The sequence below is a fragment of the Aethalodelphis obliquidens genome, unplaced genomic scaffold (genome assembly GCF_003676395.1).
Source record: "Aethalodelphis obliquidens isolate GAN/ISIS:26980383/991018 unplaced genomic scaffold, ASM367639v1 scaffold48, whole genome shotgun sequence".
NCBI classification, from domain to species: domain Eukaryota; kingdom Metazoa; phylum Chordata; class Mammalia; order Artiodactyla; family Delphinidae; genus Aethalodelphis; species Aethalodelphis obliquidens.
The window spans coordinates 2,997,276-3,023,730 of record NW_020837992.1 but is presented as its reverse complement, the minus strand read 5'-3'; the positions used below and the strand labels follow the sequence as shown (position 1 = coordinate 3,023,730).

The following is a 26,455-nucleotide window of genomic DNA, read 5'->3' as shown; positions in this document are numbered from 1 at the left end:
ATTGAGACACTTGTGAGAAATCCTTCACCAATACAGAATCAGCAGATACAGTTCTATTAATACCTATCAGTTCCGAACCTTCCAAAAAATAAACATGTAAATTCACTTTGCACCTTAGTCAAATGGCGTGCTTCTGGAGAGAAATCTGGGAGAGTCAAAGTTATTAACGCTCCCTATGGCAACAGTTAAGAATAGGATGTATTAAAAAAAAAAAAAAAAAAAGAATGACATATCTGGTTAAAACTGCAGGGGGGAATTCCAGCAGCAAACTGCAGTGCATCTGGACAGGACACTGAGGCCAGTGGCTTATTGTTTACAAAAAGAGGCCCGGATTATGAACAGTGACAAGAGGCCAAGACCTCAATTATACCTCACAACCACACCTCTCCCAATCCCAGTTCAACTGAAGCTATCCATCAGTCAACTCCCCCATCTCTGTAATAAACCCACCAATATTTGCAGCCCAGTGGATAGAAGGTCCCTCAGGGCACCTCCAGCACTGACCAACCTGATGACATTAAAAAGATCCTACAGGCACAGTGGGGACTTCAAACTACCTTCCAACCTTCCAAGAGATAAAGCAGCTGCCCATTTCAAACTCTAGCCCTACTCACACCCCCGGCAATCATTAGAGGGGAGGCATGGCCCTTCCCAAGTCCTCTATGATAGGAAAAGGTCTTCTCACATTGGTGCAGGGAAAGAAGGAGGGGCCCCTCCCTCTGTACTCCGAAACAAAGGAAAACCCAGAGCTCCAACCATGTGGTGTAACATTCAAGGCCACCCACCTCTCCCACTACCCAGCTGAAGTCTCAGTGGGCTAGAGCCACATGGCTCTTTCCAGTGACTGGCCAAGAAGGGACGGTGCCTTGCATAACCATATGCTGGGGCTCTTTAACAGGCGGGAACCCCTTCTATGGGAATTGCTGGTTAAAAAAGGCTATCTGGGAAGGGGTTTTGATTCATGCACCAAGTCAGGCAGTGGACTAGATGTGCTAGCAGGTCACTTGCTTTCTCTAGGTCCACATTTTGCTTTACCCCTCATATTTTTGCAAAGAGGTAAGCAGGCCTTTAAAAGCTTGTATTCTGGAGCAGAGGACAACACAGAAGGGTTAAACAATTATGTCTTCCCATTCTCCAGACTCAGCACCACCCAGCAACAACCCAACTCCATTCAGGTTTAGGTGAGGGCGGAGACCGGGTGTGAGTGACCTTATTCTTTCTGTTCTCTGATCTCTGAATGCAGACAACCAGAGACCAGGCAGGTACAAGGTGCACCCAAGGTGGCCACAGACTTTCTGTGCCTGATGCCATAGCGAGTGTCATGTTTTGATATAGTGCATCAGAAAAAAAACCCACGTCTCCCACGGCTCTCCAAATGGTACACCTTCTCAAGGTTGCCTTTCTCTGCCTGGACTCCTCTTCAACCTCTGAAATAAATTCCCAAACACCTGTCAGATTTCAGTTGTCCTTCAAGGAAACCTGACCCAGACACCCAGAGGCAAATTGCCGCCTTTCTCTCTCCAAGAACCTCCTGCCCCTCCCCCCATCCTATTTAGCTAGGGGAAAAGGACTGCCAAAATAATGGCCAGCCCTACAGATAAATCTACAGCCCGCTCCGAAAATTCCTTTCCAGAGCCTGTGGCCCCTGGCATGGCCAATCCCTCGGAGGCTCAGACCCACATATGAAACCACCTCTGGGGTCAGCCTGCCCCCACCTGCTCCACCCAAAGAAATGAACATCTTGCAAATCAGGGTGGAAATCCATGTCTCAATGGTCTACAGAGAATATGCATTATGCTATTTTTCAAAGCCCTTACCTTTGACCTGAGTATCGTACTCTGCTATAATCTCCTTATCCTTTTTGAATTTGGCTGGAGACGTCATGTTTTCCTTCTTTCTTCCAAATTCGAATTGTGAATTGATAAATCCACGGGAAAAATCCAACCACCGAAATCAATACCTCCAAGATCGCTTCTCCAAAAGGCAGAAGGGGCCCCCCGCGGTGGTCTCCAGCGCTCCGGGGAGCGCGGGCTGCGGGCTGGGCAGGCGGCTACGGCGGACACATGCAGACGGTGGGCGCTGAGGCCGGCGCGGCGGCGGTTGGTTCCTGTGCTAGAGCCCAAGCCGCAGCCTCAGCATTAGCCGGGAGAACTGCAGCGCCCGGAGGCTGGCCTGGGGTCTGACATCAACGACACAGGCGGGGAGTGGAAGTCCTTCCGCACAACATGGTGTGGGGGGCGCGGGGATGTGGACTCGCCCAGCTGGGTCCCCGGGAGGGAGTGGGTGCGTATCGGGGTGCCGGGGGAGGGCTGGGCGTGCTTCGCGGTTTTTTGTTGCACAGCCTCGAAGATGCTGCAAATCAAATCCCAAACGGGAGCCGCAGCAGCGCAGACCGGATCGGAAGTCGTTTGCTCCGGTTCACTTGCCTGTAAATGCAGGGAAAAGAGGAGGGGGCGATCAGCCCCAGCGCAGATCCTAATCGTTGCGGGGGTGGGGTAAGGGAAGCCGTTTCCAGCCTGGCCTGGGCCCATTCATCTCAGCCAAACGCCGCCCGGCCCGCAGAGCCCGGCGCAGCGAGGTGGGGAGGAAGGAAGCTCCCTCCGGATTTTGTTTTAAGGCTGAAAGAAAACACTTTGGAGCAGCCGCCTTCGAGGGCTTGGGGTGGGGACTAGCGGCGGGAACGCGGGGCTCCGGGCGGGGACTGCGGCACCTCGGCGACCTCCCGAACCTTGCCAGCGCTGGGCAGCGGCTTCCGGAGGGAACCCTCCTGGCCCTGCCTCTGATACGGCCCCCGACCCCCGGCTGGGGCAACTCCCTTGACTTAAAAGGGGATCAAAGCCAGGGAGGGACAAGCCACCCGGGCACAACTTTTCTTCCCCTGCGCCCCTCCTCCCAGTTGTTTTGTTTTTGGTTGCTAGCTTCTCTTGGCAGCAAAATGTTGGGGGGTGAGGGGGGAGTGATCTGCAGGAAAAAGCCTGCTCGGCACGGGACACATCCAGGAAAACAATGTGGTCGGCAGAAGCAGGAAACGGGTTAGAGGCGAGGGTCGGAGTCGGGAAAACTGGGAAGGCGGGGGGTGGGGGGCGGGGGGGGGGAGGAAAGCAGCCACCGCCTCTCAGGCCATCCCCAATTGGTCACCCAAGCCCAGAGATCCCAGATACCGCACCCAATCCCCGGCTGGGGGTTGGGGGAAGGTCGTTGAGGGTCGCAGTCCCGACTCCTCGCACCAGGAGGTACCCGAGGAGATCCCGCTCCAACCCAGGCCCAGGAGGTGGGAGGGACTGGGACGGGAGTGCAGAGCCGGGCGTCTCGCTCCCGGACGCGCCGCAGCGGCGACCCTCCCTCCTTGGCCGCCCCTTTCCCTTTCCGCGCCGGGAGTCTCCCACTTCCCGCGCCTGGAGAAAGGGCCGCACCGAGGGAGAAACAGGGAGCAGGAGCGGCGTGGTGGTTCAGACAGGCAGGAAGCGGGGAGGGGGGTGAGAGGTGGGGTCCTGAGGCTGCACGGGAACCGGGGATAACTGGAGCTTCTGCACACGCTTGATAGGCGAGGAGAGGGCAAAGGGAGGATTACCTTGGGGGTGAGGGGGAAGTTAGGAGACTATCGTGGGCCGCGATGTTACATGGAGTACTAGGATATTAGCAACTTTGGGGACCCAGATATACGTCTGGGAGCGGGAGTGCGTGAAGAGGAGCCATTCCGGGCGGGCCGGGGGCTGGGGCAGGGGAAGAGCCCCGGAAGCAGTGCGGAACACCCATCCTTCTGGGTCCAGGGCTGTAACCCGACTGTCTGCCAGGACTTGGAGACAGAGAAAGAGAGCAGCCGATGGTTACGGGTGATGCCAACGACGGTTGCCCGAAGGTGGACCAAGGCTGCCAGTGTGCAGGGGACTTGGGGAGGGGGCTGGGTGCAGACTGCGCGGCGGCATGTGAGCCAAGGCAGAGTCCCAGGCAGTACGGTAAAGGGCGGAGATGCAGTCCTAAAGAAGTATTTGGGCTGTACTGGGAGATTGGGAGTGGGTCAGGAGGGAGGCGGTCTGAGGGATTTCGGGCGGCAACGCTAAGGCGACGCCGAAAGCAGCATCCGCGCCCTCTCCTTCCCGCCTCTGCCCGGATTTGTTCAGTCAGGGCTCCAGCTCCGCGGCGGGGAAGAAGAAAGGGGAGAGGGAAGGAGCCTTTACCTGGCTCTGACGCGACGGGTCCCAGGCCCCCGGCTCCGCTTCCCACTCAGAGCTCTCCTCCCCTCTCTTCCCCGCCACCCGCGTCTACGCAGATCGGTCCCCCAGTCCCCTGAGGAGCCTCCGCCAACTCCGCAGGACCCCGCCGGGAAGCAGAGCCCACCCCCTTGCCAATCACCGCCCACTTTCTATCGACCGATGGGGCCTGTAGCCAATAGGAATAGGTGATCCCAAGAGGCTAGGAATGAGGAGGAGGGGCTGGCGAAACTTGGAGGTGTGACTAGCACAACCGAGGCGTGGTCACAGAGTAAGCTCCTCCCCGGGTTGCCGAACCCCAAAGTAGAACTGATGGGCGGGATTAAGATAGAACCAACAGCCAAACACATACTTCTGAGAGAAGGCACGACCAATTGGACCGGGGTAGTGAGGAGGGGCGTTGCGGAGAATTTTAGCCAATACAGAGTAGAGAACGGCGGGGACTGTAGAACGTCTTCCAATGAGAAGCGCGAAGGGCGTGCCTTGCCGCTTTCACTGGGGCGGGAGTAGGTTTCGCCCAAACCTCCCGGAGCTGACCAATGAGATCGGAGGAGGGGCCAAGCTCGGCCAACCAGCAAGCCGAATTTATCTAGGCACCGTTACTGGGGCGGGGCGTAGATCTCCTGGCCACTAAAATCTCGTCAGGGGCAGGCTCCCGAGCCTTCCAATGCGGGACGTGGGCGAACTCTGGTTCTCCCAATGGGTGCGCAGCGCTGGCAATTCAAACTGACAGCCGGTTGGAAAGGCAGAGAGTGGAAGAGGGAGCGAAAAACGACGTGTTCAGTGGCAGAGACACCAACGCCGACGGAGACCCCAAAGCGACCTCTGTCCCGCCCCACCAGCACCACCGCGACCTCTGGAGCGGCAGCTCGGGAAAGACTTGAGGGAACGGCGCGGGGCACGAGGGAAAGCTGAGGGGAGGGAGTCGCGAGAGGAGCGACGCGAGAGCCCGCACGCTGAGGGCTGGGGACTGCCAGGAGAGAAGTGAAGCGGGCGGCCCGCGAAAGAGCAGAGCGGAGAAGGGTCGCGGGAGGATTAAGGAACACCCGGGATTGCCCGGTGGGAAAAGCTGAGGGGATTTCTGAATCCTGGGGAGAGGAGAAAGATTTCCAAAGAGGACGCGTGGGTAGGGACGCTTAGTCCGCGATCCGAGAGAGGAATTGGAGCGCTCCGAGGGAGGGGCTTAAGGGGGAAGCTTTAGATAAAAGAGCCTGTACGGGAGAAGCTAAGGGAATTGCAAAAGGAGCAGGAGCTAAAGAGTAGAGGATCCTTCAGACTGGAGAAAGGGAAAACTAGAGAAGTTCCCGAGGCACCTTGAAGCCTGTCTCCTCCCCACTTCAAACTCCTCTCCCTTCCCCGAAAGTTAAAGAGAAAGCCAAGGTTGCTGCTTCTCCCCGGTTTCTACTCAATAAATACTACTTTTACCCTCCCACGGGAAAACAGAAAAGAACTCATTTCCTTCTCAATTTCCTGGCTTAGAAAAGATCGAGGCCTCGCAATTTGATTTTTCGCCTGGGAGAATCAAACTAGGGAGGGTATTGCTCTATTTTCAAAATCCCACACCTCATCCTTCCCCGGACGCCATGTCTACGAGCAGCTGTAGTTTCAATGACCGGCGCGTGTCCATCCTGTGTTGCAAATTCTGTAAACAAGTGCTCAGCTCTAGGGGAATGAAGGCTGTTTTGCTGGCTGACACTGAAATAGACCTTTTCTCTACAGACATCCCTCCTACCAAGTAAGTCATGCTAGTGGCGGGCAACGGTAGCCTTTAACTAGATGGGAAAAGTGTATGGCTTGAACCTCTGGGAGTCAACAAGGAGGTTATCATTTTGGTGTTCCAGCCACTCCCAGCAGTCTGATGATCCCCCTGGAGTTTAACTAAGGGGGCAGACTGTCTGGACAAACTCTGTGGTTTAGCCAGAGTGGTCAGTCCTGATGTAATGCTTCTAGTTCAGTTATAGTCATGTGGTCCCTTCAGTTGAATCCCTGGCTACCGTGCCCTGACAGACCTTCCTCTTACTGGATCAAGTCCATGACTGAGACGGTAGGTAATTCAAGCAAGATTTTCGGTACTGTTGGAGAAGAGAGGTCATTTAAGTGTTTTTGATGTTTGTTCCTAAAGTTTTACTCCAAAAAAACATTCCCCAGCTTTCTACGAATTTTTTGCAATTGGCATGCTGATTCAGATCCATTGTCCACCTAATTCAGTATTCTTTTCTTATCATCTCCCTGTCTCTCTCTTTCTGAATGAGAGAGACATATATATTTTTATGGGATGAAACAGGACTTAGCCCTCAAATAATCCCTGTCACCCATAAAGCTTATTTTAGATATTATGCATTGGTTTGCATACTCAAATCCTTTTAAATTCTGTTTTCAGTCACTACCCACTTTTAGGTGTAGAGTCCTTAAGAATTTGCTTCCATTTGGAAAAATAGCCATTTTATTTGACTCAAATGTACCTTTTTCTAGCTCTAAAAGGTACTTTCTCTTTCTATAGTCAACATATATGTGCCTTTACATGCTTTTCAAGATTTTGCTCTTTATTGAAACTTTATCATTAAAGTGAAAGAGAAATTATCCAAAATGCACATGGACAGCTGTTCTTTGGACACAGAGCCAGAGAAGGCACACTAATAATCAGACTACTTTAAAATGAATTTCATGATAATGATAGAAACTTTTTAAAAAATTAAATATACTCAAAGCTGTGGACTCTTCCTCCCTTGAAATCTTATCTTCATTGGTTTAAGTGTAGTCATGCCTAATGGCAAAGCCAAAGGCCCTCATTTATTGCAAAGATAAATGGGCTATTATAAGTACCTCTGTGCGTGTGTATGTGTTGCAAAAAGAAAAAGCACTAGACAATAAATCTAGAACCTACTACTGCAAAGTTTCTATGATTTATTGTCTAGTGCCTTTTCTTTTTAGTAGCACATACGGAAACAACAGTTTTAAATATTAACCCATTCGTCTTTGCAATAGCTATGGTAAGTATAAAATAGTCATAAGGAGAGCTCAGATATGTGAATTGTTAAAGGTTAGACCAGAGTCTGGAGTACAATCAGGTCTTTCCTCTTGTCTTCTCTTCCATGTAGGGGTTATAATAGTGATGGATTAATGTGCTAAGATGTATATGAATCAATGAACACATAAGATTTTTTGAATAGAAGGTTTGTCATATTTATAGTGAGCTCACAAATATTAACTTACCCTTACAAAATATACTAACTTTCTCTTACAGTTTCTTTTAGGGTCTCTTGCAGCTCTTTGAGTCTACAAAATTCATGCTAAATCATAATCAAAAGTACATTTTGTGGCAAGGGTATGGAAAAATGGAACCCTGGGCACTGTTGGTAGGAATGTAAAATGGTACCACTACTATGGAAAATAGCATGGCGGTTCCTCAAAAAATTGAAAATAGAATTACCATATGATCCAGCAATACCACTTTTGGATATATATCGAAAAGAATTTAATGCAAGATCTAGAAGAAATATTTGCACACCCATGTTCTTAGCAGCATTATTCACAATAACCAAGAGGTAGAAGCAGCCCAAATGTCTATCAACAAATGAATGAATAAACAAAATGTGATACATGCATGTAATGAAATATTATCCAGCCTTTAAAAGGAATGATATCCTGCCTGTCACATGCTATAACATGGATGGACCTTGAGGACATTATGCTAAGTGAAATAAGCCAGTCACAAAAAGACAAATACTGTATTATTCCACTTATCTGTGGTATCTAAAGTAGTCAGATTCATAGAAACAGAAAGTAGTGGTTGCCAGGGGCTGCGGGAAGAGGGAAATGGGGAGTTGTTATTTAATGGGCATAGACTTTCAGTTTTGCAAGATGAAAAAGGCCTGTAGATTTGTTGCACAAAAAATATGAATACACTTAACACTTATGAACTGTCCACTTAAAAATGGTTAAATTAGTAAATTTTATGTTATGTGTTTTGCACAACATTTTTTTAACAATACATTTGACTATCTCTATACTTTTCCCTCTCCAGTGCAGTGGACTTCATTGGAAGATGCTATTTCACTGAAATTTGCAAATGTAAACTGAAGGACATCGCATGTTTAAAATGGTAATGTGTGGCAATATTCCAAATAGCCCTGGGTTTGGGAGATGGATGTTGACACCGAAGCACAGAGAAGGGTTCAGTGGGCTGCATCGAGCACTGTTTATCACCCATGCAATGAACCGTTGAAAAACCATTTGTTACTTAGAACTGTTTTTCAAAAGGGTCTTATGACACTTTACCTTTGTATGTGATTTTACAATTTTTCAAAGTGCATTAGCAAATAACTGCTTTAACTTTCAGAAAATGGCAATGTAGTTTAGAGGGAAAAAAAACCCAAAAACACTTGGATTTACAGTCATAAAAATCAGGCTTGAGCCCTGCCTGGCCCTACCCTTATTCTCTTGTTATCTTGAGTAAACTTCTTAAATCTCTAAACCTCTGAAACTCTGTTTCCTTATTTAATTTATATCTTAAGAAGACAGGTATCTTCTTAAGATAGATAGGTATCTTCTTAAGATAGAAATTAAAATATCTTTTGTGTTTACCTTACAGAGTTGTTGTAAAGATCAAGTGAATTACGAATGTTAAAAGGCTTGGTAAACTATAAAGTACAAGTCAGAGGTCCCACCATGTGCGAGTCATTGTTATAGAGGCTGGAAATCCGGCAATAAAGAAGACAAAGTCATAGACCTTTGGATATTATATTCCAGTAGGAAGACAATCGATCAGTAAGATATTTAAATAAATAAGATCTTGAATAGGGTGGGAAGTACTCCAAAGGAAATAATAATAATAAATGACAGAGAATAATAGAGCTTGAGAGAATGATAAGAGCTATTTTAGATAGCATGGTTAGGGAAGCCTCCTCATGAGAAGGTAACACTGGAGTTGAATCCTAAAGGATGAGACAGGGAGGAGCCAGAGGAAGAATGTTCTAGGCAGAGGGAACAGCCAGGGCAGAGAACCCAAGGCAAAGAAGAACACGTTCAAGGAATAGAAAAGACAATGGCCAGTGTGGCTGAGAGATTGTGAACATCAGGTGAGAGTAGTATGGGTAGATTAGTGATGCAGTCAGAACCCAGATAATCTAGAGCAGCGCCATCCGATAGATGTGTGCAAGCCACATATGTAATTTAAAAATCTCGAGTAACTACATTTTACAAAGTGAAAAGAAACAGGTGAAACAGGTGAAATTAATTTTAATTGTATATTTTACTTAATCTAATAGATTCAAAAAATTGTCATTTTAACATATAACCAACATAAAAAATTATGCATGATACATTTTACATTCTTATTTTTTATTCATAGTCTTTGAAATTTAGTGTATTTTTATACTTCCAGCACATTTCAATTCAGGCTAGCCAAATTTCAAGTACTTAATAGCCATGTTTTGGATAGCACAGATCTAAACTTTGGTAGGAAGGGTCTTTGGGTTTTCATTTTTGACCAGTGGAAAGCTATTGAAGGAGTTTTAACAAGGGAGCAAAATGATCTGAGGTGTCCCTACTAGAAAGCTCCATGAGAACAAGGACTTTATTCCTAGCACCTAGAACAGTACCTGACACATAGCAGATGCTCTGTAAACATTAGCTGAATGAGTGAATGAATGAATGAATACAGGTGGTAATTAAAGCCGTAGAATTTATTCTTACAATATAGCCTTATAAATAACTGTCAGTCCTAATCCAAGAACATCTTTTGATTTCATTTGTTTGCCTTTCAAGCCGATTATGATTAGAAGACATGTTTTAGGTGGGCTGGTACCTTTTATAGTATTTTTTGTAGGGCCTCACAAAAATGACTGACTCACATCTCACAGGGGAGGAACAAGCTATAAACAGGAATTTTTACAACTCAAGGTGTAAGCAGTTCATGTGGTCATTAAAAACAAAAACAAAAAAACTTCTAGCTAAAATGTTCCCTGTATATTCATTCTATTTAATAGTGACCAGATAGGAAAAAAACCTATGGAAGAGTGAGTTATTTCTAATCAGAAGGATAACCCTGGAGACAGTAAAAACTTTTGCAACTTTCTCTAGCAGCTATGGATTTGCTTCATTTCTGAATTCCTTCAAAAACACTGAGACTAAAATTAGATCAGCCAGCTTGTGTTCGGTTTTCATGGGCTCATGCTGTCTTCCTACTCCTCCATCTGTTGAAACAGTTTTTAGGTGCTGGCATGGACCTGAAACATATAAGAACCCAACTTGCCACAGTCCTGGGGAGAGCAAAAACCTTTTATCCACAGGTCTGAGTTTATTTAATGTATTTTGTCTATACAGCCCATCAATTTTGGACAAATCACAACCTTATGGCATTTAGAAACTAGCTTCTGAAGGGGGGATGCATAAACAATACTAGCAAAGAAACAGAGAATATGTCACTCTTCTTTCACTTAAAGACTATTTTCCCACTTGGCAGTAGAACTGTAACCATTATCAGAGTAACTCCCATCCCAAAAATCCCAGCAATGGAGGTTGTTAGGAGAAAATGAGATCTTTATATGGTCTGTCTGTTTACATTAGCACATAAAAATGCTTACATGGTCAGATATTACCTTGTATCTAATAATATTTACTTTCTCTTTTTAGTGGGAACATTGTAGGTTATCATGTGATTGTTCCATGTTGTTCCTGCCTTCTTTCCTGCAACAATGGACACTTTTGGATGTTTCACAGCCAGGCAGTTTATGGTATTAACAGACTAGACTCTACTGGTAAGAAACAACAGACTCAGACATTCCTCTAACTTTTGGCTACCAAGACTTGAGTGAACCTCTCCATAGATCATTTCAGGATCCCCTCTGAGACTTTCTCACCTGGGTTGGATCCACTAGAGTGAAACTTCGATCCTTTTATCCCAAACATTTACTTACAGAAACTACTAGCCAAAATTCATTGCATTTCTATTTCCATCATCGTATTTAGGAGCCTCAAACTTGGCTGGATTTCTTGGCCTTTTAAAATTAATATTTTAATTGCTCTAAATTTCTGCCTTGATATATAATATGGCTCCAGTGAATTTTGGAAGAATTTAGATTTGACAGTCAATTGTGTGTATGGGTCTGTGTGTGTGTATGTGTGTGTGTGTGTGTGTAAGAAAAGGGAGGAGGGGAGGCTAGGGTCATGGGGAGCTGGGAGGAAGGAAAACTAGGTAACCTCTGTAGTTGGTAATGTTGCTTCAGGATAAAAATAGCCATTTTGACATCTATATTAATTAATTATGATGAAATTTCAGACAAGGGAAATATTTAATACCAGTATGTTTTACTGATTATTTAGTAGAAAAATACACAACCTATTCTTAAAAGATATTTACATAATACATTTTATATTGTCTGGAGCCTTTCAGTTTTGTTATAGGACACATGTTCTCAATGTCTAATATCTGCTTACACAGAATACGAAGTTGACTTTAATACAAAGTTGACTTTTAGTGGGACTTTTTTAGGGAACTAAAGTTTACAGAACTTTAGTATACAGAACAAGTTTAAAGAACTTGACAATCCAAGTTGGCACTAACATTCTCAGGTTTTTAAATGTATGTCTTAGTCTTCTTCAGAACTTAAAATATACTTCTTTTTTTGAAGTATGATTTGCCTTCACAGACTAAGAGATCATGAGTTGTAAGCTAGGTTGTCAGTGTCTTTAAACCCCCCAATTACGCTTGGGTTTTTATAGACTCTAACTTTTTTTTTTAATCACCTGGCGTTCAGTTGTGGCTTTCAACCCATCATTTGGAGGCCTTAATTTAATACTCTAGTATGTTAAGAAGGCCATTTTTGAGCAAGGACTTATCTGAACCCCCCTAAGTGAGATATAGCTTCCTAATTTAGGCCTCCGGTCTTATATTTGTGTTGCTCCTGGGACACATTAAAGGAAGTTTCTGCTTTGATACTATTTTTCCTGCTTCATAGAATTCAAAACACAGGGCGGAGGTTTTTCAATTTTGATTTACTTTTTAATATTGGTCAATTTTTCAAAGATAAAAGCCCAGCATTCTTCCATTTGCACTGAATCTAATCCATGAGAAACAGATGTATCACAGGATTTCCTTCCTCCCTTCTTAACAGAGAAAGGAAGGTGCTGCTTCTGTCAGATCCAGTCTCTTAGTTTATTTTTTCTCCTTTGAACCAATTGTGCCGAGCCACTCATGTCTCTGAGTATCGACTCCAAGAATATCAAACTTCTCCTTTGTAACCCTAATATTATGATTTGGAGGAAGATTTTTCTAGATGCTTCGTATAAAACAGGAATTCTCATGGCATTGGAACTGTACTTGAATCACCTGAATCAGCAGCATCAAAGTAATACGTACACAAGCTTTATAAAATTCTATAATGTTTAGACTGAAAGGGCCCCAGGAAGTCTATGTTCTAGGTTAGCCTTCATGTGTAGACCTGATTTTCTGAGACTCTCCTGTGGAGGCTTGGGAAACCTCAGTTCAGATTCCGTGGGACTGGCAAATGCCCTCAAAGGAAAGTTGTCTTCAGCTCTCCATTCACCTTTATGGGTTCTAATTCTCCCTTAGATTTCTGCCTAGTGATTCCTTTCTATCCTGTCATCTCTTCAAAAGCAGAACATCATCCATTCTCCGGGGAAAAGAAGTGTTTTTTTATTGAAAACAATTCAAACATACAAAAAAATTACAGAAAATAATATGATAGACATCAATATGCATCAAATAGATGCTAATTTCTTGCCTGATTAAACTCCAGTATCTCACCCAAGAGAGAAAGTTCATTGTTTCTGCTATTTTAATAATGTAACAGTGTGCATCCTTATACATGTCTCCTTGGGCACCTGTGCAAAATAGGCAGTTAGAGGAAAGGACGAGTGATGGGCCATATTTAAGATATATATTGTTTTTTTGTTTTTAATTCACAGAATGGAATGCCCAACAGAAATAAGAAATGAGCTAAATCTACACATATGGACAGGCAAATCTCAAAAACAATGTTGAATGAAAAAAGCAAATTAGAAGAGATACATATAATAGCATACTATAAAAAATTTATATACACAAAACAATAATATATATTGCTTGTGGTTATATACATTTGTAGTAAAAGTAGTAAAAAACATCCATGGTGTACTGTTAGTGGTGGAAACTGGATTCAAACCAAATCTCCAAACCCTGGCTCATTCTATTCTACCACGTGACCACTATCTTAGTATGTGTGGAGTGGATGCCCAGAGTTGCTGAGTCTTCCCTGTGCCCACACTGACAACTGGACAGCTTGAGAGTTGCTTTCTTATTGGCTCTCCAAGAGGTCAATTAATAATGGTATCTTTTTTCAATTCAGTGCTTTCAAGTTATAATATAGTACATGCCCATAATAAACCATCTTATCATCCCCTACCATATATGTGGACTTGTATCGTATACCAGTGCTGGATTCTTTAATATGATATTTGACTGTTCTTTCATACTGAGGCTTTAGACTGTCGTTTTGTTTATTGTACTGACAGCTACAACCTGGTCCTAAAGTTTATAGTTTTACCTTGACAGCCTCTAGCCTAAAACCCATGTATATCAAGGATTACTGTTCATATTATAACTGGCTCCAAAACCCTGCTTTTTTTAACCAGAAGAAAGGCACCAGTGACTTCCATACTTGTTGAGGAGATGAGGAGACTTATTCAGGCCTTTCCCATGCTCCCTCCAAGAGAAATGTAATCTAAAAAGATGTTATGAGATCTCCATTCTTAAAAATCATTAAAATAGGTCTTCCTGGTGGCGCAGTGGTTGAGGGTCCGCCTGCCGATGCAGGGGACACGTGTTTGTGCCCCGGTCTGGGAAGATCCCACATGCCGCGGAGCGGCTGGGCCCGTGAACCATGGCCTCTGGGCCTGCACGTCCAGAGCCTGTGCTCCACAACGGGAGAGGCCACGACAGTGAGAGGCCCGCGTACCACAAAAAAAAAAAAAAAAATCATTAAAATAGATTTGAAAATTCTCAGTGTAGAGTGATTATGGCATAATGTAGCTGGAGGCAAGGTTTGAGGAAATGGACTCCTGAGATCTTTTTGAATTCCAAGATTCTAGAGTTCAAGCCCTTAATTAAAAGTGTTTAAAGAATGATTGTATTCTAGATGTTGGATAATTTTAATATCTAGGTATCGATAGTGTTATTTGTGGTTCATTCTTTAATAGCTTTTCTCTTAACTGCTAACACTGTGATTTGATGTAAGAATGTTAACATATAAGGTTTTATATATCGTGTTGTGAGTTGTAACAGTAGTCAGCACCAAATAATTTTATGAGCTTTTCTTTTCAGGTGTAAACTTCCTACTTTGGGGCAACTTGCCAGAGGTAGAAGAGAGTACAGATGAAGACATGTCAGATATCTCAGCAGAGGAGTGTATTAGATGAATAGAATTATAATATATATAATATTTAAACTTTTTCCTATGTAAAAAATATATTAATGGACCAATTCAAAAATTGTTAGTAAGGATTTGCCAGTGATTTATCTTTTTGGAAAACAAAAATAGGACATTTGTTGATTTATTTATTTTCTGTCTCAAATTAATTACCTGAGTTTATTGAACCAATGTAGTCCTTTTCTTCTACTTCTGCTTCTACTTCTACCCTTCCTCTCTCCATCCCTCTTCCCAGTATAGGTGTACTCTTAAATTCCGATAGTAGAAGAATCTTTCACGTGTCACTCAACTCTCTCCCAATCTGGGGACGGTTTGCGGTTTTCTTACAGCTAGATGCCAGATGCTGTTAATTTTACATTTGAATAAGGGGCATTAGTATCCACACATATATCACCATGTTTATATCCATGCATAAATCTATGCACATAACCATGCATATAAGCATGTATATATGTGTGAAGCACAGCTGGGAATTAAAGCTTAACAGGGACTTTGTAAAAATAGGCTATTAGGTTTCCATGGGTACTGGTTATCATATGTTATATTGGTGATAACTATGTTAATATGGAACAAGACTTTGTGAATGTATGGAGAAATCCTCTTGATTCCTCAGCATGATGTTAGATAAATGAATTTGCCAGGAAATTATCAATATATACTGTTTACTAATATTATTTATTTACATTCTTCTAAAGTCATATGGATATTGTATTATGAAAGCCAGATAACCTCCATCGTTAAGTTTTCTCATTCTCCAGGGCTTTTTCTGTGAATAGCAAATTTTAGATGAGTAGTCTCAGTCCTAACCCTTAAATAGAAAAAATTTAAAGAAGTGGTTTGCTTAAGCCATTGTACATTATGAAGAAGGTTTTTTTAAATTTTGTTTTGTTTTGTTTATCTGCATTCAGAGCCACACAGGAATAAGAAACTGGGATAGTGTTGGATTCTTGTTTTATGAAAAGCTAAAAATCAGTGTATCACCTTAACTAATATTTTAGCCAAAGGCATTTTGTCAATAGTAATACCAAAACAGACCAAGTTACAGTTTTGTAAATAAAGTTTTGTTCTAAAGATGATCAGCCTTCCTTCAATTTTTAATTTTAGCCACTTTTCTTACCTAAAAATATAGAGAAAAATATTTCTTATTGTACCCACTTTTCTTACCTAAAAACATAAAAGTATAGAGGATAAGAGGTAACATTTATTGCATGCTTACCATGTACCAGTAAGTGCTTTACACATTTAATTCACTTATTCCACACAAGGAACCCATGAGAGGTAGGTATCATTATTATTTCTTTTTTACTGATAAGACAGGTGAGGCATAAAGAGGTTAAGAAGCTTGTCTAAAGTCACATAACCAGTCAGAGGCGTGGCCTGATTCAGACAGACAGACTGACTCCAGAGCTCCTGTTCTTAATCATTATGCTGTACCCCCTGAGCACCTTCAGACATGAATCAGCTATGATTTTATTTAGCTGGGACACATGCTGGGTAACAACTACCTTGTTATGTGCTCTAGGTGAGGGCCTCAGTGACTGATTTTAAGGTTGAACAAACTCACTGGATCTTAGGGTAAGACTGACCTGTGGGCACTGACAGGATCATTTGCTGCATAAAGATGAAAGATGAAAGATAAAAGATGCTTCAGGAAATGCTGTTACTAGTACTGGAAAACTTTTCCAAAAGTCTTTCACCCTGACTAACAAAACTGACAGAAGGTCACCAAAAGAACCAAAGGGATGAGTGTGGAACAATTTGGTTTGGATTTGGGTTTTTTTTTTCTTTAAACTCTCCTAAAGACTCTGGAACAAGGTGGCATAATGGATAAGATAAAAAATAAATTGATACTACATTATATACTTCTTCAGTTAACTTGTTCAGTTAGAGAAGAAGAGTTTAATGCTAGAGTAGGCAATGTGGCAAGTTTGGAATTCAACAGAGTTCATCTGGTTTCCGTTCTGCTCAGGCCTTCAAATGCTATGGTTGACTGAGCAGCTCTTTGAAGAGCAAAACGAGACAGAGGTTCACTGATTGAAGCAAACCCCAAATGTGATCCCACCCCAGCTGGAGAGTATTTCAAATTACTCAGCTACCTTTTGGCTAACTGGGTTATGGGAAGGCCAGTTCTAAGCCAAAAATGGATTAATAATGTTTTATCTAGAGAAATACATTCATGACACTGTTTTTTTAATAAAAGTAAATTACACGCTCTCTGGTAAGAGCAAAAGCAAAATCTCATATGTGGATTTAGCATACACTTTCTAGTCCTAACATAATTCCCAGGCCTAGAAAATCTATTTATGCTTTGGTCTTCTAATATTTGACTCAATTCAGCAAAACTATATTATGCTCCTATGGTGTGCCAAGAATTGCACAATGACAGGCTCACGACTGCCCATATAGAGAATTCAGTAAGTTTGGGAGAGGATAGAACCCTATGAGTCTACTTAGTGAGTGGGATGCTTCCAGTTTAATGACTGGGTAGACAAAAGAACAATCATTCTAAGTAGTAGGAGAGAACAGAAGTTAAGAAAGCTACAGAGAAGAAATCATACTTGAGACAGGCTTTGAAGTCCGTTAGGGGCTTGCCAGCCGAGATGAGAGTTCTGAGCAGAGAGAATAGTGTAAACAAGTGGACTGGAGTTTTAAAGTATCTGGTTTATTTAGTAAATTATAAGTGGTCCCCTATACCTTCCAAGATATGTAATAAGAATTAATTAGAAGATGAAGGTGATAAGGAAAGTTGGGATCATGTTATGAAGACTATTCTATGCCATCGTAAGTTTAGACTTGATCCAGTAGCAATGTAGAGTTATTGAGGTTTTTAATCAGGGGAATAAAATGATCAGGTTTAGGGTGATAGTGCTGATGGTAAAAAATAATTTAGTGTTCCTAGTTTCCTTTCTTTGATGCACTCAGTAACTTGACCATGGAAATTATATTTGTTGCCTTTACCCTAAGAACATATATAAGTTTTTAAGTTCCCTGAATTTCTTGTCTTTCTTGAAATTTCTTGTCTTTCTGGCCTGCAGTGGGGCACTGCCTTTCTTCCCCTCTTCCATCTTGTCATTCCTGAAGTTCAAGGAAGGGGCGGTGAGTCATCAGCTCACCCACTATGGCTTTTTTTGCTCTTTTATCTTTTTCCTCAAGTCAGTTTCTCAGCCTCAGACTCAGGCTCTGGTGAGCCATCTTGGGTGGGGTATAATCTTAAAGCCATAATATTCTGAGTAATCCCTGGCTCTGAAAACCAGGTCTTTAAATACTGCTAATCTAGGAAGTTTACCCTACAAAGAACTGCCCTTTTGACCTCTGAGTCACATGTGGCTGATAAAGAATAACCTATTTTACTTTTCTTTGGTGACGGGGAAGCCAACATAATACATAAATCATGATATATAGAATGACTAATAATTAGAACAAAAATGGGGAGTGGGAAAAGGTAGGAGAGGATGTGGATTAAATATGCTTGCTTCAGTGGTGAATTACTTGATGAAGGCTTTCTCTATTCTAACATTCATGCTTATAAGAGGAAATAGTTTCTTTTTCTGCCTTTTTTTAAAACTTAAAAAGCAGCCTAAACCAGTTTCTTTCTTGCCTGGTATTGAGTGTATGCCAAATCTACCCTAAACTGCACAGATGGAAAAAATTAGTCTATGTCTGTGGTACCTCTGGGGTTGAATATTTTTAGTACTTAAATCTTTAGCTAAAGATTCTTTCTTCCAAGACTCTCATAGAATCATTTGATTGTCATCCAATGGATAAACTTACCGAGATAAAAATTAATAATACCATGTGTTGTATATCCCTATATATTTTATTGGGAGCATTCATACACACTTTAATTTAATCCTCAGAATAACCTTCGGAGTTACATTTTACAAATCGAGAAAGAAAACCTTGGTATCAACACCCAGAGAGTTAGAAGAATTTAAACTTAAATCTTGGTCTTCTCATCTTAGTTTAGGGGTTTTTTCCTACCTCCCTAACCTATCTTAAACCTGAGGTCTGTTTTTCCCTCACTAGCTATAAAACTTAGGACAAATTCTCTTTCACTTTTAGCCTCAAAACTAGCTACTTTCATCAATTAATCCGTTCAACAAATATTTATTGAATGCCTACTGTGGGCAAAATAGAAGCTGAGGATCCAGAACAAAATCAGGCAAAGTCCCTGCTCTCATGTGGAGCTAACATTTTGTTGAGGAAGAAGAATAAAGTGAACTAACATTTATTAAGGACTTACTGTACGCATTTCACACTTAACGACCCTAAGAGGTAGATCCTATTGTTATCCTCACCATACAGTTCAGGAAGCAAGGTACAGAGACATTAAAAAACTGCCCAATGTCACACAGCTAGTAAATGGCACCCCTCTAAGATTTGGAAAAGCCAGAATTAATTAGCTTCATGACTATGTTTCCTTTTTATTTTTTAAAGTGGTTGTCTTCTATCCAAATAAAGTTAAGTTTTCCATCAGGGATCTTCCTGTACACATCTTTCCCTTGGTAGATTTTTTATTTAAATTAAGATGGTGACAACAGCATCTCCCTTTTCAGTAAGGGAGACTTGGTGTGCCTGTAAATGATAAAAAATGCTAATCTTATAACTAGAAAGAAAGGAAAAAATAAATCTATGCAAAACTCTTAATTTCCAGCTTTGCTGCATTTCTATCTGGAAACAAAGTCTTTTTTACTAGTCCAGATTTTTATCTTACAAGTGGCAACATTTCACTAGAGAGTAAATACCTGTTCTTTAAACTTTTTGTATGTCTCAACTATTTCATAATAGAAAAGTGAATTAAATGACCACCTTTTGCAAACTGCTCTAGTCTCAGCTTTCCTTACAAGCTTGTATTTAAAATCTATTACTATGGAATTTCAGAAGCTGTCTTGCCTCAAATGTGCACTACTGAATCTTCATAACAAGATTAAGTATTTATTATGAGAGGAGTGAAAACAGGTATCAAATCCATAGTCAAATTTTGCCTTTTGAGACTCGTAGAAGAGTGGGTTGACAAATATCTAAAGATTAATTGGATCTGCCAAATATGGACACCATCGAAGTTTGCCCACCAGAATGCCTCTCTACACCTCCATTCACACAACCCACTTCCTCTGGAAAGGGGCCCATGGTAAGAGTAGGCATATGGGAATGATTCACTTGGGGAAAGCTGTACCCAGAATATCAAAACAGTTTGCTTTTTGTCTCATCCTTGTCATAATTTTTATACCCAAAGGAACCACCTGCTATTATGGCTGTGACACCTGAAAAGTTTTCTGGAGATTGCTTATGTGGGGGTGGATTTCCAGGCTGTTCAGTGGTATTTTTAAAAACGTTTTTTGGGGAAAAATATTCTCAGAGACTGGAACATTGTCTTATCAAAATTGCTCTGTAGCCTTGTTCATAAATACGTTAAAACATTGAACTACAGACGGAATTCAGTAGAAGACATACTGAGCTAATTTCCTTTGCATGATGTTACCCAGAGAAATCAAGCTGTCAGTATCCTGAAGAACAAGCCCTCAAAGAGAGATGGCGGCCAAAGCCATGGGAAGCAGGAAAGACTAAAGAGCTCGCCCTTCAAAAACTTCTTTCCATCCTCCCAAATTCACCTTTTTAATGAAAATATATTACACAAGAAAAAACCCAGTGTGTTTGACTCAAGATGGTTGCACAGTGATAGTAAAGATGGCAAATAGTAGACTGAAAAAAATTCTTGAATTATAGATCTTTCTTGATACTCCAGGATATATTCAGGAAAAGGAATGACAGAAACAGGGGTTTAGGCAAACCGAATGTCATACTCCAGGCTAACTAGAGACAATCACCTCTCAATCATGCCTCTCCTTTATCAAATTTTAGTTCAGTCATTTAACAAATATTTAATGACCATCACTTATGTGCAGGCATTATATTAGGTGCTATAACAGTGTACAAAACATTTTAAAAAATCCTTTTGTGCCTTTCAGCAGCACATAGGCTAAAAAACTAAAAATTACATTTCCAAGACTCTTTTGCAGCTAGAGATTCAAACAAAATTTACTTTTTGCCAGTCATATGCACTTGCACAAGGCTTTTTTCTTTTTCTGTTTCTCTAAACCTATTAGAGAGGTCTTTCTTAAAGATTTATTATTTAAAAATTTTTGTAAGTCACACAAAGTAGTCTAGAATACCAAACGGATTCTGTGCTTAATTTCATACCTGTACTTGCACACATCTTGAATTCAGAACTTACTTAAGTGGGGAAAAGGCGCATTAATCATTCATTTTGCTAATGTAAAATGACTGTGGTATAGATCTGCAGCCAGCAGATCTTGTAACAACTCGCTGATGCCCAGATCATGGCTAAGGTGATGTGTTTCTGGAACTAAAAAGTGGTTGGTGGCTTCCTGACCCTTAGATTATGGCAGAAGTAGTAGTTCCCTTGGCAGGCCAGTTCTGCAGTATTATTCTGGGGGTCATTCCTAGAGGCCTAGCCTAAAGCATGCCCCTAGAGCCCTTCAAAGGTTTTGCAAGCCCTAACTTCACTGACATTTCAGTTACCTTTGCTGTGTAATGAACACCCCCCAAACATAAGTTGGTTGAGTGCTTCTTCTGCTGATATCACCTGGGCTCACATATGCAGTGGTATTTAGCTGTCAGCTCTGCTAGGCTGGAAGGTCCTAGATGGCCTCCTTTACATGTCTGGGATCTTGGCGGGGATGCCTAAAAGTCTGAGCCCTCTCTCTTCATGTGGACTCTCATCATTCAGTAATTTAGCCTAAGCTGCTTTATATGAAGGCTGCCTTCCAAGAGGGTGAAAATGGAAGCTGCAAAAGCCTCTTATGGTTAGGTCTGGGGGTCACACAACATCATTGCTGCCTCATTCTATTGGTCAAAGTTAATCAGAGGGCTAGCCCAGATTTAAGGGAAAAGAAATATAGACTCCATTTCTTTTGGGGAGTTGTGGCAAAGTCACATTGCAAAAAGGTATGTGGGATGGGAAGGATTTTTGTAACATGAATCTACTACAACTGTATTAAATCCCTTTCAGCTTCAGATAACTAGAATGGCTTCTGTTATCTGCAACTGAACTCTGACTGATAGAGAAAGCAAGCAGAGAGACCAAACAGCAGGCTGCTGTAGTAGCCTATGGAACAGAGGAAGATTTGGGAGGTATTTGAAAGAGCTCACAGGACTCTGACAGACTGGAAGTGAGTATGAGAGAAAGTGAGGAAGATATGAAGGACGGAATCAAGAGTGACTCCAAGGTTTTGTGATCTCAATTACTGAGATGAGGAAGAACAAATTCAGAGAGAAAGCTAGAGTTTTATTTTTAATATGACTATTAGATATCAATCAGGCAGTTAGATATAGGCTTCTGGTGTTTGGGGGAAGAGGTGTGGGCTGCAGATATAAATTTGAGAGCTATTTACCTATAAAAACATTTAAAGGCATGAGACTTGATGCTATGGAGGGAGTAAGTGTAGACAGAGAAGAGACTTAAACTTGGAACAGCAATGTTGAGACATAGGGAAGATGAGTAGAATCCATTTTTAGTGTATATTGGGGTCTCTGGAGACACTTGTTAACCATGTAGATTCCTGGTCCCTACCGTCATCAATTCTTTTTTTTGCGGTACGCCGGCCTCTCACTGTTGTGGCCTCTCCCATTGTGGAACACAGGCTCCCGACGCGCAGGCTCAGCGGCCATGGCTCATGGGCCCAGCCGCTCTGCGGCACGTGGGATCTTCCCAGACCAGGGCACGAACCTGTGTCCCCTGCATCGGCAGGCGGACTCTCAACCACTGCGCCACCAGGGAAGCCCCCGTCATCAATTCTGATGCAGAACACATAAGGAGGCCTGGCAATCTACATTGTTGACAAGCTCTTTAGGTCATTCTGAAGTGGGTAATTTGGGAGTACCCTTTGAAAAACAATGAAATTTTTTACTATCGATCTAAGAAAACATTTTATAGGTCCTTAAATTCAAGAATACTTCTTTTTCCCCACTTCCTCCCCACTTCCTCTTATGGATCCTACAGAAAAGAATTGTGAGATGCTGACAGGGAAAGTTGGGCCTTCTCTTTTTTTTCTAGTTGCCCTTTACAGGGTGGGTGAAAGTGAACTAAGAACTCCTGCCTGGAAAAGGAGAAGGGATATAGGCCTACAAATAGTGTCTGCCCTTCAAGAGAAGTATGTTCTCCTTTAAATACCTAACTTGATGCCCAATGATAACACTTTATGAAGCAAAACCAAAAGCAAAGTCAATATTTATTTGTCTCCTAATTATAAGTAGCATACACTCCTTCCATATCTCTGGGAGAGAAGAGCAGTCATATTCTTCCCCATGTTTCATGGAAGGTTTAGAGAAGATTAAATGAAAAACAAATGCTTAGCAGCCTGCTGTAGTTTTACTCTCCTGTCTATCAAAATTAATGCTGATCAGGCCTCTGTAAGGGGAAAATGCCCATCACTGTTTATACCATACCATTGATGCAAGACTGAATTCTTACTGTGTTTCTCAAATATAAAAATGTGAATATATTTCCACTTGGACCTCATCTGGGACTGTAAATCAAACATTGTTGGTGGTGAAATTAAACGGATATATTCTCCCTTTTGCAGTTCAATGGTTGCAAGGGGGCCTGAAGCTGCAGGAGCAATGTGCTGGGATAATGATTGCATTGATTAAATGCCAATTACTCCTGGACACTTTTCAAAGGTTTCTGCAGCGGAATCGAAACTGGGCTCTCTGTCTCAGATTAGATCAGATCTCCATAATCCTAGGTGATAGCTGGTTTGGGATCTCTGGCAATTACTTGTGTCATGTACTTTAATCAACAGCGTGCTTACTATTATAACAAGTCTCCACACCCACCATGAAGCCAGACTCTGTTTCCCCAGCCCCCACCCCACTCACATGAAACTGAGCTTCTGACTGATAGACGATTAAGTCACTCTGGTGAATCATCCTCTGTGGGATGGGGGCAACCCTCCAGCCAGAGCTAGACCTTTACCGCAGCCAAGTGCCTGTCTGGAGGGATGATGGATCCTATCAGTCCAGCCAAAGGTCAAGTTACCTGTCTCACTGTTCCACCGGGTATCAATCTTCTGGCTGGCATGCAACCAGCAATTAATTCTCCTATTTAGCATGTGCTTTCATTAGCAAATACTTAGAAAGGGTCTATGCTTGCATGTTGTCCCCAAGGAAATTCTTTCCAACAAAGTCTTGGATCTAATCACCATCATAGGCTGATTTTGCCACCATCTTTGAAATATCCAGCAGATTAGGAGAGACATGGAAGGACCAAAGGCTGAGCTAAGAGGGTGACAAAGTCACCAACTTGCTGTGTGACCTTAGGCATCTTATTTTAAAACAAGGGGATTGAGCAAGTTGTTTTCTGAGATTCCCTTCCAACTCTAGCATTCTATGGATTAATTTCATTTTTGCAGAGATTCTTATTCATTTGCCAGAGGAAATTGTGTTAGTTTGCTAGGGCTGCCGTAACAAAGTACCACAAGTGGGTGGCTAAAATAACATACATTTATTATCTCACAGTTCTGGAGGCTAGAAGTCAGAAATCAAGGTTCTGGGAGGGTTGGTTGCTTCTGAGGGCTGTGAGAGAAGGGTCTCTGTTCCCGGCCTCTCTCCTTGGCTTGTAGATGGCCATCTTTATCTTCACATGGTGTTCCTCCTTTACATATGTCTGTCTCCAAATTTCCCCTTTGTAAAGGACACCAGTCATATTGGATTAGGGCCCACCCAAATGGCCTCATTTTAATTTGATGACCTCTTTGAAAACCCTTTCTCCAAATAAGGTCACATTCTGAGATGCTGGGGGTTAGGACTTTAACATATAAATATTTGGGGAACACAATTCAACCTATAACAGCAATTAAATATCAACTAGTAATAAGGGGTAAAGAATAATTATTTGATTGATTTTAAGGCTGATGACCAACAGGGGCACAATCAGCTAGCAAATAAATATAGATTGTTGAATTTATTTTGTATATTCTAATGGCTTAAACCCACACTGATACTAATCTTTATCTCCACATATTGATTTTGTGTAAGAATCGGCTCTGAATCCCTTTGTACCTGAAATTCTTAGCTTTGCTGTACTTTGTAATGTTTTCATCTGTTTTTATAATTGAATGTGAAACTTCCTGAAAAGGTCCTAAGACTAACCAATTATTGCTCAAAGAAGCCTCCTGGGGGTTAACAAGTAGGCAGGCCATTATTTAATGAAATGGCCCTGTCAAGGTTTGATTGAGTTTGGCCATCAGAGGATATAATTATGAGTGGAATATGCTTTTCTGTGCTGATATGAGTCTCCTGATCATATAATGCTATTTATATGTTAAGAACAGAGAAAAGGAATGCTTTAGATTCTTCTGACTCACAGCTACACATTTGGCTTTAATGGAAATAAATCAAAGAGCTCACTCAATCTGAACAAAGACAGATTGGGGTGGAACAGGGTATTGTCTTTAAAGAAAATGACTGAAGTCCAGATTGATCAGCAAAAGTACACCTTTCTCTTCTGGTTTCTCTTCAGTCTCTCCAGCATGGAAATCCACTAGGTGGAGCAAAGGACCAGGAATTAGCTGACCGGGAACGCTCACAAGCAAATTTGCAGCTATTCCTTTTCCTCTACAAAACTTAGACAAAGGCTGGGGGAAATTTGGGTCTCTGAAACTGCTTCAGATCAAATGTTCCTTGCTCATTAAAATGGATAGTAGTCCAAAGAAGAAAGAAACTCAGCTTTGCTGAGTTGGACACGATTACTAAACACACAGGAGGCACACCCGACTTGGACTCTTTCCCCATGGCTTGGCTCACTTTACACATTTCCTTTCTGCTTTCATTGGTGGCAGATGGAATTTGGGGCAGACCTCTTACCCAGGCTCCCGTAGTCCAAAAATCCTATGCTTAGATCATGCATCTTTTTCCTGCCTGCGATAACCCTCCTAAAGTTCTGGTATCAACCTGGTTTCTATTTGAATATGTTCTCTTTGATTCCAGGCCCTTGGATTAACACTTCCTTCCTTAGATTCCAATCTTGCCTTTTTTTCTGCACTTATGGGTTGTTGGTTAGCTGAGCAGGGGCCAGGAACTTGACTGATATTTATTTAAGGACTTTTAAGGTATAAAAGAGGACTATCCCCAGTCCCCCATCAGATTTTTGTCCCTTTTGCAAAGCATACTCCGTATGCCTTTGCATTCAAATTGCAGGGGTTAAATGTCTTGTGTCTCAGTCCACATCTACCAGTGGAAGACATGGTTTTGTTTATATATTATAGTCATCATTCCAGAACCACACAAGTCCAAACACTTGCGGATGAAATGATGGAGGTAAATTCCAAATCCAAAATTATCCTGTTTGCCGTGGCTATGATTCTGTGGCAGGATAATTTATTGAAATATGAATTTCTCTGTTTTCTTCCTATATTTTCTCTTCCCCTTTGATCTAAGCAAGTTAGATAGGCCCTTAGTAGTTTCTCACCTTAGAGATTTTTTGCAGAATGATCTCGCTGTCTTTAGATAAAACCTGAGTTCATTGAAGAGAGCATTCTCCATGCCTTTGAAGGCAGCAGGAAAAGGGAAGGAGAAAACCTCCCAAGAATATGAAGAAGCTTGAAATGTAGAGGTGGGAGTGGGTAAGACTACACGCTGTGGCTGGAGAGTCTTGAAATGGGTCAGTGGACATCTCCGCGGTGACCAGGGTTGGCTGACAACTGTCAGGGTCTCTACCAGGCAAGATCCCAGGACCTTGCACAACCCTTGGAGAGGGGAGCCCCAATAATGACTAAGATTATATTCTCTCCCAAT

The 26,455-nt window shown here is 42.1% G+C and overlaps 2 protein-coding genes across 13 annotated transcripts in view; one reads left to right on the top strand and one right to left on the bottom strand.

Moving 5' to 3' along the window:
* Positions 1 to 4,294, bottom strand: part of SRGAP2 (SLIT-ROBO Rho GTPase activating protein 2) — a 235,109-nt gene extending 230,815 nt beyond the window's left edge. For 6 of the 9 annotated variants that reach the window (XM_027082804.1, XM_027082806.1, XM_027082805.1 and 3 more), the window contains exons 1-2: positions 4,179 to 4,294; positions 1,818 to 2,426 (exon numbers count right to left, since the gene is read on the bottom strand). In XM_027082804.1, the coding sequence (XP_026938605.1) occupies positions 1,818 to 1,884 (67 nt within the window). In that variant the 5' untranslated portion in view covers positions 1,885 to 2,426; positions 4,179 to 4,294. Of the gene's footprint in view, positions 1 to 1,356; positions 1,428 to 1,817; positions 2,427 to 4,178 lie in introns of all 9 variants that reach the window. The other 3 variants (XM_027082813.1, XM_027082812.1, XM_027082808.1) reach the window with 2 other exon arrangements.
* On the top strand, positions 2,882 to 26,395 carry RUMY1 (regulator of UNG2 and MKLN1 interacting yippee protein 1). Of its 4 annotated transcripts, XM_027082826.1 has the most exons (5): positions 2,882 to 3,974; positions 5,221 to 5,234; positions 8,236 to 8,313; positions 10,845 to 10,969; positions 14,533 to 15,712. In XM_027082826.1, exons 1-5 carry the CDS (start codon positions 3,837 to 3,839, stop codon positions 14,625 to 14,627), a joined length of 450 nt encoding a protein of 149 aa, XP_026938627.1. In that variant the 5' UTR covers positions 2,882 to 3,836; the 3' UTR covers positions 14,628 to 15,712. The 4 variants fall into 4 exon arrangements, with proteins under 4 accessions (XP_026938627.1, XP_026938628.1, XP_026938626.1 ...); XM_027082825.1 differs by lacking the exons at positions 2,882 to 3,974; positions 14,533 to 15,712 and adding an exon at positions 25,182 to 26,395 and having other exon boundaries at positions 4,458 to 5,946; XM_027082824.1 differs by lacking the exon at positions 2,882 to 3,974 and having other exon boundaries at positions 4,472 to 5,946.
* Positions 26,396 to 26,455: the final 60 nt, after the last annotated feature.

Coding starts and splice junctions, on each gene's coding strand:
- RUMY1 (XM_027082826.1), top strand. CDS start 3,837: ATGCCAACGACGGTTGCCCGAAGGTGGACCAAGGCTGCCAGTGTGCAG. Junction 8,314..10,844: donor GACATCGCATGTTTAAAATG/GTAATGTGTGGC, acceptor TTCTCTTTTTAG/TGGGAACATTGTAGGTTATC. Junction 10,970..14,532: donor TAACAGACTAGACTCTACTG/GTAAGAAACAAC, acceptor TTTTCTTTTCAG/GTGTAAACTTCCTACTTTGG.